Source organism: Drosophila subpulchrella, chromosome 3L (genome assembly GCF_014743375.2).
Source record: "Drosophila subpulchrella strain 33 F10 #4 breed RU33 chromosome 3L, RU_Dsub_v1.1 Primary Assembly, whole genome shotgun sequence".
Classification (NCBI taxonomy): domain Eukaryota; kingdom Metazoa; phylum Arthropoda; class Insecta; order Diptera; family Drosophilidae; genus Drosophila; species Drosophila subpulchrella.
Window position 1 is genome coordinate 11237960 of NC_050612.1, and position 11128 is coordinate 11249087.

The window sequence follows — 11128 nt, forward strand, 5'->3', positions numbered from 1 at the left end:
GGCGGGGAATTCATCATTGGAGGTGCTTCCGTCTGGGCTGGGATTTCCATCGGTTCCCTGGGTCAATCGATATTGATTGCTATTGGGTTATTGATTACACGGTCTTACACACCTTGAAAAGGCTTTCCATTTATGCAGTGCAACTGTTATTTCAATCTATTTGAAATGCAATGTCCGGGTTTAATTCAAATAAAGGAACTTTACTTATTCATGCTTATTTTTCTTGATTGTAAATTATTTTGAATGATCTCACTAAAAATGTCGTAGCACTTATCCTTTGAAAGATCGTCCGATTGTTCTAGACATCATATTAAGGAATTTTTTGTTAGTAGTATTAGTGATCAAAACTGTTATACTTCTTAGTTGTATTGCATAAATTGCGGAGGCTTCACGAATCTTATTGATTTTTTATATTTAGCCAAAAGGTAGGCTGCATAAATACACATGTTAGACAACTAATAAGAGATGCTTTACCATTTTTATTTTGGTAAGAGAAGAGAAGACTGTATTCTTCAACAGATACGCAGATATTCTTCTTGTAAAACAACTTAATTAAATAAATATTATAACAAAACAAAAAAAGAACGAGTTATCATCGAAAAGTTTCAGTCAGTTACAAGAGATCAAGGTGTTCATATATTGTATTTCAAAAGATAAACATAAATAAAGTTTATTAATGATTGTTTGATCTGGTTGTCGTGTAGGTAAAGTTTAATAACCGCCAGAACTGGCATTTGTTAAATCTTACTTAACAAATTTAACTTGTGTTAATATAAATTAATTTAATCTCCTATCGATTTCAGTTTAGGATGTTACTCACCAACTGCATTATATCAATCATACGCTCTGTGTGCTCATGCGAGCCCAAAATATTAATAAAGTTATGATCTACGTCTACTTCTAGAACGATACGATATAATCACACATCCAATTAGCATTTCGACTTTAATGCATCAGCAAACTGATGCCAAAAAATAAGGAAACAAATAGTTGGTTCCATTAGTGGCGTATAAGAAACAGGCTAGACCGCCTGGTCGACTGGGGTCATCAGTTTTGCTTTCTAAAATCAATGATGTGATACATAATTTATGGGCCATGTTTATTTAAACGGCGCTACTAAGAGCAACAACCGTAGATAAAAACTCTTAAGTAAATCATTGTTGGGTGTTCAACCGAAGATAAACGTAATAATCTAATTAATTTGCATTTGCTGACAGAAAGAAGAACGGGTTCCCAGCCATTAGATCATGGAGTTGATTTGCATAAAGCAATTCATTTTGTCAACAAACACTCTGCGAGTGTTCTTCTCCGTTGATGGAAGCCCCAAAAATATCTGCAACTTCCTGATCGCATTAATTTCACTTTCACAGCATCGTGGGCGGACTTAACGAAACTACGGGGGTCTCGGAGGTGTATCTTCACACCTTCTAAACAATGCCAGCGATTGTCTTTAAGCAATTAAGGTGGTATTATAAATTATAAGAGAGCCATTTATTGAAGCTCAGCCACAATTCGGCCCATAAAATTAGAGCTTATGACCGTGTTATGGCTTCTAAGTTCAATTACTCAAAGCTGGGTTTGTTTGGTATGTCAATAAATCAAGCCGGAATTGGCCATAGAGCATTACTCAGAATAATTCCCAAAAATAACCACAATTGGATTGTCCATGAATGAAACTGTTCTGCTGTTCGCTTAGAGATACGTATTTTTAGCACTCCAGGGGCAATTATGCTGTCTATCGTGGCACTTGAAATGAGTTCGTGGTCTTGGTCTTGGCAACTCTTTGGGATAGGATTTTCCCAGCCTCAAGTTCAAGATCAGAACGGGATATAAAATAACACACATGGGAATTCAAGTGGACATAAATTTAGGATAGGGATTTCTCCACTCAAGTTCAAGATCAGAACAGGATACAATATAAGACTAATGGGAATTTAGTTTTCGCAGTGCTAAGCTTTATTTCGTTTTTAGTGCAGGCTGAGCTGGGTAAACAATAAATAACTATAGGTAAATACAGGTGACATTCGAAGACAACAATTAATAAATGGCTGAGGATGGGTGATATTTAAAAGAGGAACGGAACGGCTGGGGGATCATAGTGGTATCCCTCATCCTTTGGCTCCACGATCTCCTGGGGCGGCAGATAGGTGCTGACGGGTTCCTCCAGAGGAGCGGCGTACGATGGGATGGGGATCTTGAAGGTGGGCACTACGACGGGTGCCACATAGAGGGGCTCCTCCACGACGGGTGCAGGAGGCAGGTAGGCTGGCTTGGGTGGGTTGACCCTGACCACTGGTGGTGGAGGAGGCAGATAGGCGGGCTTAGGGGGGTTGACCTTGACAACTGGTGGTGGGGGTGGCAGATAGGCGGGCTTGGGTGGGTTGACCTTGACCACTGGTGGAGGAGGAGGCAAATAGGCGGGTTTGGGAGGGTTGACCTTCACAACCGGTGGTGGGGGAGGCAGATAGGCGGGCTTGGGTGGGTTGACCTTGACAACTGGTGGTGGGGGTGGCAGATAGGCGGGCTTGGGTGGGTTGACTTTCACAACCGGTGGTGGAGGAGGCAGGTAAGCTGGCTGCGGGGTCCTGACAATCGGAACCACTGGCTTCACCGTCGCAGGAGGCAGATAAACTGGAGGTGGCAGGGTCACAGGAGCCACACGAACTGTCACAGGTTCCGGGGGCAGATAAGCCGGAGCCGGAGTGGGCAGGTCGAAGGGGATGCTCGGTGGGTCATAGTTGTAGCCAGGATGATCGTGGTGATCATGGTGATCATGACCAAACAAATGCGAGACATCGGCGGCTACCAGAGCCAAGCTGCAAACAGCCAGGATAAGGACTTTCTGGAATATAAAATAAATCCATATTAGAATCCCGAGTGATTATCCCTGAGGAGCAGAGCAGATCACAAACCATTTTTCTGCTGGAACGTTCTGGCTGCGACGAAGGCCTCTACCAAAGTGATACAGTTTCCGGCAAGTGCTTCTTTATTTATACAGTTAGAGAACCTGAACCCGAAACAGTGGTCGCCATAAAGCGATCTCGTCGCGTTGTTATTATGTCTAACCAACGCCGACGCCGCGAGAGACGATCTGACTGCGATCTGACTATATCTATATGACCGGGCTGGGCTGTCAGCCAAGCGACGTTTAGGGGTCTCGCCCCTTTGACAGCCGGTATTGGGAATTGGCATTCAATTTTTATTAAATCTCTTAATTCGAAGTCATCTCGTTGCGTTGGCTTTTGTTTTTGGCCCGGACAGAGAGCTCTTTATGGCTGGGAGCCATAAACGTGTTGGGTTTTACGATCGGAGCTGCGTTTCCGAAGTATTTAAAATAGTTTTGGTTAGGCAATGATTGGGATTAATAGTTTAACGTACTTTTATAGTTGGTATGTATTTAAGAGAGTCAAGCGTTTAATATTGCTTAAATTCTTTTTAAAATTAATGAGCTTATATAAATCATTTTAGTAAGACTTTTTGAGGAATCCCTTTCAATAAAATTGTACATTGATAAAGTTCTATCCTGACATCCCTTTAGCTCTTTATCAATGGAACTAACCACATTTTTCTTTGATGGACTAACCTATAGAGTTAATAAGTAGCATACAAAAGCCATTCGGTCAAATTACCCATGGAATTGTTAATTTGACCAATTTATTAAATGCAGTAGTTTTACAATTTATAAAAACACAAGAAACAACAAAATACATTTTATCTTTTATAACAGCAGTAAACTATTTTTTATAGTTACATAAAAATCCGTGTTGATCAATTTTACGAAACAAATTTAAAGCCAATGTAAATTTTTTATAGAGCGAACTGATACCCTTTTCGATGGAGCATTTGCTCTTCGTCAAGGGTTTGATTAATCAATTGTAAACTCTTTTGATACAGCCTCTAAAAGACTTGCCCCATCTCTGTCTCCAAGCAACATTGAAAGAGGTCAACTGTCGCCCCATTGCCGGTGACTGCAATTTACTATTAGGGATTTTGTTTCGGCTCGAATCTTTCTGTAACAAACCTGCAGACACCGATCAAATCCCAAATATATAATATCTTCGGCCGAAGATTAACATCATTTTTCATCCGAAAAGACAGTAATTATAGACACTGCAGGTGATGATTGAGCCAAACTAAAGGTAAAACCGAAGCTGTTTGGCTACTTCGGTTGATTGGCCGCAATTAGATTTGGGGGTCAGATGGAAATCCATGGATCCCTCGGGGCAGGGTGACAGCAATTTGGGTTCGATATCTGTGACCTTGAGGATGGGGAAAGAGTTCGAGTTCGTTTGGTGGTGCAATATTGACTGATCCATTTCGTTTTGTGGTTTATATGCTTTTAATTTGTACAGCTTAAAACTAGATGCAGGGTTTTATGAGATTCGTTTGGTTATTGTGGGTGTGTTATTTTTTCTTCGGTTGTTAGGTTGGGCTATTATTATCCTAGTTCCTGAAACGACGTAGTGGTGGCTTGTAGTGGTAGCCCGGATCGGCATCCTGGATGGCGCTTGGGGCAGGACCCAGGGGTAGAGCGTAGGATGGAATCGGGATGTGGAAATCCACTTCTGGCTGGGGTGGCAAATACTGTGGCTCCGGCTTGGGGGGCAGATACTTCTCCACTGGCTTGGCGGGGGGCAGATACTTCTCCACCGGCTTCGAGGGTGGCAGATACTTAATCTCTGGCTCGGCAGGAGGCAGGTAAAGCTTCTTGGGAGCCACTGGTGGGGGTGGTGGTGGAGGAGGCAGACTGGGCGCCACCTTGGGAGGCAGATACCTGGCCACTGGGGCAGGAGGCAGGTACTTCACCTCGGGCGTCGGAGGGGGCAGATACTTGGTCTCCGGCTGACTGGGAGGCAGATAGGTGGGTTTGGGAGCCACAACTGGGGGTGGTGGTGGTGGCGGCAGGCTGGGAGCGACCTTAGGAGGCAGATACTTGGCCACCGGTTCGGGGGGCAGATACTTCACCACGGGCTTCGAGGGAGGCAGGTAGGTGGCCTTGGGTGGAGGAGGAGGTGGCGGTGGGAGGGCCACCTTGGGGGGCAGGTACTTCTGGCGCGGCTTCTCCGGAGCTCCATAGCTGTATCCACCGGAGATAGCGGACTTGGCCTGGTGGTGGTGATGATGATGGTGATCCGGCTGATAGTGCAGATCGATGTGTAGATCATGGTGATCGTGCGACAGATCATGGTGACTATGGGAGTGGGCATCGTAGTGGTGGTGATCGTGGTCGTGATCGTGGTGGTGATGATGATCATGATCATAGCCGTGATCATGGTGGCCTCCTCCATACAGGTGGGAGACATCTGCCCGGACGCAGAGGCCAAAGCCAGCCAGGGCCACAAGGATCAGCATGGGTCTCTAAATATAGATCGGAAAATAAATCACTGCCAAAGGAGATAACCCCAATGCGCATTACCATTTCCTCCTAGAGATTATCCACTGATTGAGTCGATGATGTTGCTGCCGTTTGCCGACAACAGGTAGTAATGTCAATAACGTCGATGGTCAACGCTTTTATACGAAGATCAGCCAGCTGGCTCTTTGGTTTTCTTCTCACTTTTCTTGGTTTTCATGAACTTGAGCCGGCCAATTATCGGCGTGTGGTGTATCTCTTCCTAGCCCAAGCAATTAATGCGTTTTCGGCCAAATTAGCTCTCCACAACAAAGCAGCTCATAAATATGCAGCGGATGCGACGAAATCCCAGACAATTGACGGTGATTGACTTGGACATCTGCTGCACCAGTTTGTCCCGAATTAAATCTAAATATTTTGGGGAGATATCGATTCGAATGCTAATGGGGTTAACAAAACAGCGTTTATTGAGATAGTTTTAACTTTATGTAAACCTAAGCCTAGTGGAACGATTTAAACTAAACGAATCCGGGGGAAATCTTTCACTTTCAGTTCGGTGGTGCAGTGCTTTCTTTTTGTTTTGGCTTAGAAGATGAACTCTTGGGCGGGGGCATCGTAGTGGTAACCCGGTTCCGGTTCCGGTTGTGGTGGAGGGGGTGGCAGGTAGGTGGGCACCGGCGTGGGTGGAGGAGTCGTCGTTGTTGTAGTTGTGGTGGTGGTGGTGCGTGGTGGGGGTGGTGGTGGAGGAGGAAGGTAGGTGGGAGCGGGAGTGGGAGCTGGGGTGGTTGTAGTGGTGGTGGTGGTAGTGGGTGGTGGGGGAGGCAGGTAAGTAGGAGCAGGAGTGGGTGGTGGAGTGGTTGTGGTGGTGGTGGTGGTAGTAGTAGTGGTGGTAGTGGGTGGTGGAGGAGGCAGGTAAGTAGGCACCGGCTTGGGAGGCAGATAAGTCGGTGGTGGCGGCGACGGTGGCTCCGTCGTAGAAGTAATCACAAATGGTACTTCCGGCTTGGGGTAATCATATCCATATCCATGCTCGTGGTGCTCCTCCAGGACTTGCAGTGGCAAATGGGACACATCTCCAGCTGCGAAAGCCAGCAGGCAGGTGGCCAAAATGAAGAACTTCTAAAATAGTTGAAAAACCTACATTAAAGTCGGACTGTTTTATCCCAAAACTAACCACACTCACCATGTCCGTTATTTTATGTCTGACACCTTGAGCTCTTAAAACACAAATGATTGACTGTTTGCATCGACGGCGGTTTATTTATAGTCAAAATTCTAAAACAGATCGATACCGTCCATGTCCATGGCTCTAGAGGCCAATTATTATCATTTAAATCGATATAACTCCGCTAGCCTCACGGCATTCTTTGTGTCGGTAAATGTATCTGTATCTGTATGCCTCCGAATTTGTATCTGTAGCGCGATGTTTATACGAATGATTAGCGCCACAATAGAGCGCCGAAGTTGACAGAGGAGCAGCGTCAACATCGAAGTCATTGTTTCGGAACCATTATGCCTCCATGGGCCCTACTGAGACGATTTTCATCAACGTCGCCACTTTGGTTTTCGGGTTCGGGTTACCGCTGCGGTCATTGTTACGGTGTTAAAAGTAAGCCTCCACTTCCGATGGAACTTGGGACAAAGGGTCTACCACACAGAGAAATATTTGTACATTCATAGATCAAAATCTTATTTATATTCAGTAAATCATTGCTTACCAATAAGAGATGCCCCACTAAAACCTATAAGCAGCATTTTAAATTATAATTATTGGTTTATTTAATACATATTAGCTAACTTTGGGAGTTACGCCTTCTATGTCTGAATGGATTAATTTAATATATATTATTATTAATTTTTTGATTGACATTCTAATGACTATTTATTTATTTATTTATTTGTTTACTTATTTATTTATTTATTTATATAATGCTTACAATTAATTGTTAACTAAATGCTAACAGTGGGCATGACCTATGGCTCTTCAGGATTTATATAATTTCAAGTTGTTTTCTTTGGTATATTTAAGTCTAGCTAATCTTCTATATGTTTAGATACTTACATTATTTTTTATGCTTATTTCTAATATAAATCTATTATTATTATTCTATTTTTATAAATGTATATTATTTAAATGACTAATATATATTTTTTTTAAGTGCACCTGAGGAGTTAGTTCCGTCGCTGGGAGCGTTGTAAGCGTGCTCTGCTGGCTCTCATAAATCATTTAGACTTCATTTATAATAATTATGGCGCGCGCTGCCTTTTGCAACTTAAGAAGTTTGAGTGGTCAGCGTTTCATGGACAGATGGACAATGAAGCTGTCTGCTGGACAGATGGACATGATCTTGCGGAAGCAATTCAGTTACAGATCAGTCGAGTTATAGTGCAGAGGCGGAGAAGATGGTAAAGGTAGGTGAGAACACAGAATAATAAAGATCTATTTCAAATAAGAAATCGTTGTAAGGAAGATGATCAGTCTACATTGTTATGATTATAAAATTATGCCTGTAATCATCCATTCTTTAAAATTCTAAAAATATATTAGAACCATCAAAATTAAATTCCCATTCTAATACACAAAATGTGTTCTAATTAGACACGGTGTTCATAGAACTATATAACTATTTTAAATAATCCCTTAAGCGTTTGAATAATTTCCCCTCGCTTTAACAGCGGCGTTTAATCAACTAATTAGTTGGATTAGCGTCTACGGTCGCGATTGTATAAACAAACAGACGATACTGGTCTGGGTTCAACTATCACTTTTTGTTTCATCGCACGCCAAAAAACTTTGGGTATGGGTTGTTGAACTAGAGAACGCTTGAGATCGTGCTGATCGATTGTCAAGTGCCGGAATTGGATGGCGTGTGCTAAGTTATCCTCGTTTCTGCTCGCCTTCTGCCAAAATGCGTGTATTTTATGCTGTTTATGAAATTAATTGTCGTTCTTTATGGGCTTTAATCTCATCGATCTGGCTAGGCCTCAGTCTTTATGGTCTATCGCAAATCTGTGCAAATTTTAGTGAGTCCCCAACCGGTTTGGATTAGAAATATTTGGTCAAGCAGAGACATTTTCTGTTATTTTATGATACCACAACTTTGAGCTGTGAATCTCGTTCTGAGCCGAATCCAAGGCAATAAGTATTTTGGAATAAGCCCTGTCCAAGGGCCACTTGAGTTGTGAAAGGAACGCAGCTAGATCTCGGTTTGATTTTATTTTTTATTATCTTTACAAAACTTTGGTACAAATTCATATTAGTAGGGCGTGTGTCTTAGCTCTTGAAGCGCCGGCTGGGCACCTGGTATTTGTAGCCATGGATTTTCTTCGAGGAAGTAGTGCTGGATGCTGCGGTGACCACTGGTTCCTCCAGTTCCTCAGCCTGGCCAAGTTCTGCATCGGAGGGAGCCACCGGAATAGCATCCTGGGGGAACTCTTCGCCCGTGGGAAATTCGTTGCTGACCTCCAGTTCCAGTTCTGTGACCTTGGGCACATCGTACAAAAATCCATTGCCAGATCTCACCAGCTGAGAGACATCTGCTCGGGTCAAAAGACAAATGGCCAGCAGAAAAAGACTGATAATCGAGGTGCGCTAGAAAAATTTTAGGAACATACGACAAGAAATACTTAATGCAATTTTTAATTTTAAATAAATAAACGCTTATTAAAAAGTATGCAGTATGTTTTAATACGTCAAACAAAACATGCATTTTTGTTATAATTTTTGTATTGGCTAGTCTGTTCTATTTATAAAGAACTAGATTTCTTAAAACCTAAGTAGCCATAATAAATAGTTAACTGTCAAAAACGAATTATGCTAATTTCTTGATGATGCTTTCAATTGTTTATCATATAAAAACAACCTGATTTAGAATTGTTTAAAACTTTTTTTTTAAAAACCGCAAGTGATTTATACTTCTAACAAAAATTTGTGCAAATTTAATGAGCAATTATGTTGAGCTGCTATCAAGTAGAAAACAAGTTTTTCTTTTATGTTATTTAATAGTTCCGTTAAAAGTTCCAAATGTCAAGATGTGGCATACTACAAATTGCAGCCATTTTGACGTCTGTTTGGGTGGTATTAATTATCCGTTTGAGTGCTACTAAAGACAATCGCTTACCATGATGTTATAAGATCTTGAGCTGGGGACTTTGTTGGAGAGGGAACCTTTGAGAATGCCGTAATAGTTGTCGCTGCCAGCGGAACGATGCTCAAGCGAATGCAGGCGCCGGCGATCGGGCCCAAACTATTTATACTTCTATATGTTCGCCACATTTGCCTCATTTTATTAATTGCGCCAAGAGCGGATCGTGATGACTATGCTGAAGTTAAAACATACATAAACCGAAGCGGTGGAACAGTGAGCGGCCCTAGATAAACGAAACAAACAAACAAACGAATCGATGTCTTGGGCCAACTGGTGGAGCTACCGATCAGGCAGGCACTCCACTCGATATGCTACAACATCTCCATCTCCAACCACATCGGCATCCAATCCACACCGCCATTGCCAAGGCTAAGACTTGTTTTGTGGGGTCAAGTGTCAGTGCGTTGCTTTTATCTCGGGCGCATTTGTTTGTCGTCTTGTGTTCGCATTAATGATTCTGACGGATCAGTGTTTGTCCCCAGCAGCCACGTGATCCGAGTGGCTCTCAAATGTAGTCTTACAAGTATTCAGTTATGCAGCCCTGCCCCATCCATAGAGCATATAAAGCGCCTAAAAGTAACGCCTCAACACGTTTCCGTTTCATTAGTTTTTTACGGCTGCGAAATTGCCGCCGATCGCACAATTTGTCCATGCCAACTTGACATTTTGATTATAGTATAGCATCGCATTTCAGTTGACGTCGGAAGATTGATTTCATAGCCATTCGGCCATTGATTAGGCCGCTTTATGTCTTGCCGGAAATTCCACCTGCTGCCAACGGGATCTGAATAAAGGAGACACACCCACTTTTTGATTACTCAAATAAAGCAAAACAAAGTGGACTCAGGAACAATTGAAATTTAATAACTGGAATAAGCGGTAGCCAGTTTATATTCACCTTTGTTTTAATTGTGAGAATAAGACAGAATTAAGAAGCTAATGCTGAGTGAGGAGGTATATTTCTCAGTTAATTTAATTCCATTGTTATAAAGAATTTTTTTAGCATAATCCCATTGCTAAAACAAGAATCGTTCAAAAATTTCACATTTCTTCCACATTATGGGGCTTTAAACATTTGGTGTCAATGAACCAACAATATGGTTATCGGCTTCTTTTTAAAATGTACCATGAATCTACACTGGTCGGCATATGTATTTTGACAAAACAAAAGTTAAGTATACTCATAACTTGAATTTACTTCTTGTAAACTATAGGCATCAATGGAAAGGTAATTTCAATGCCGTTTGAATGATACAATACATTTCTTTACCCATTCAGTATTTATTGAAAAGGACGAATTTGTGTAAATCAACTTTTAAATTTTTTTTAAAAACTTTTTTCCTCGACTTGAAAACTTAAATTTTTTGATGCAAAAAGTTTTTTCAAACAAAAATAATAGTAACTGCAAAAACAATTTTTCAAAAATAATTTTTCTTATATTTTTTATGAATTTTTGAAAATGCTTAAAAACAGGCATTTGAGCCATATTTTTCTCTTTTTCATACAAATTTTTTCCGACATTGTCACCTTCAAAAAATCATAAAAAATATAAGGAAAATGATTTTTGAAAAATTCTTTTTGCAGTTACTATTATTTTTGTTTGAAAAAACTTTTTGCATCAAAAAAT

The 11128-nt window shown here is 41.6% G+C and overlaps 4 protein-coding genes across 4 annotated transcripts; all 4 read right to left on the bottom strand.

Moving 5' to 3' along the window:
- Window positions 1-2035: 2035 nt before the first annotated feature.
- Window positions 2036-2947, bottom strand: LOC119554500 (proline-rich extensin-like protein EPR1). Its single transcript, XM_037865433.1, has 2 exons — window positions 2913-2947; window positions 2036-2842 (listed from the first exon to the last, which is right to left on the bottom strand). Exons 1-2 carry the CDS (start codon window positions 2913-2915, stop codon window positions 2066-2068), a joined length of 780 nt encoding a protein of 259 aa, XP_037721361.1. The 5' UTR covers window positions 2916-2947; the 3' UTR covers window positions 2036-2065.
- Window positions 2948-4412: 1465 nt separating this feature from the next.
- Window positions 4413-5473, bottom strand: LOC119554364 (extensin-1). The gene is made up of 2 exons (XM_037865238.1): window positions 5417-5473; window positions 4413-5358 (listed from the first exon to the last, which is right to left on the bottom strand). Exons 1-2 carry the CDS (start codon window positions 5417-5419, stop codon window positions 4444-4446), a joined length of 918 nt encoding a protein of 305 aa, XP_037721166.1. The 5' UTR covers window positions 5420-5473; the 3' UTR covers window positions 4413-4443.
- Window positions 5474-5938: 465 nt separating this feature from the next.
- On the bottom strand, window positions 5939-6564 carry LOC119554929 (leucine-rich repeat extensin-like protein 3). Its single transcript, XM_037866037.1, has 2 exons — window positions 6537-6564; window positions 5939-6472 (listed from the first exon to the last, which is right to left on the bottom strand). The coding sequence occupies exons 1-2, from the start codon at window positions 6537-6539 to the stop codon at window positions 5939-5941; spliced, it is 537 nt and encodes a 178-aa protein (XP_037721965.1). The 5' UTR covers window positions 6540-6564.
- Window positions 6565-8627: 2063 nt separating this feature from the next.
- On the bottom strand, window positions 8628-9546 carry LOC119555013. Its single transcript, XM_037866156.1, has 2 exons — window positions 9475-9546; window positions 8628-8945 (listed from the first exon to the last, which is right to left on the bottom strand). The coding sequence occupies exons 1-2, from the start codon at window positions 9475-9477 to the stop codon at window positions 8628-8630; spliced, it is 321 nt and encodes a 106-aa protein (XP_037722084.1). The 5' UTR covers window positions 9478-9546.
- Between the last annotated feature and the right edge of the window lie 1582 nt (window positions 9547-11128).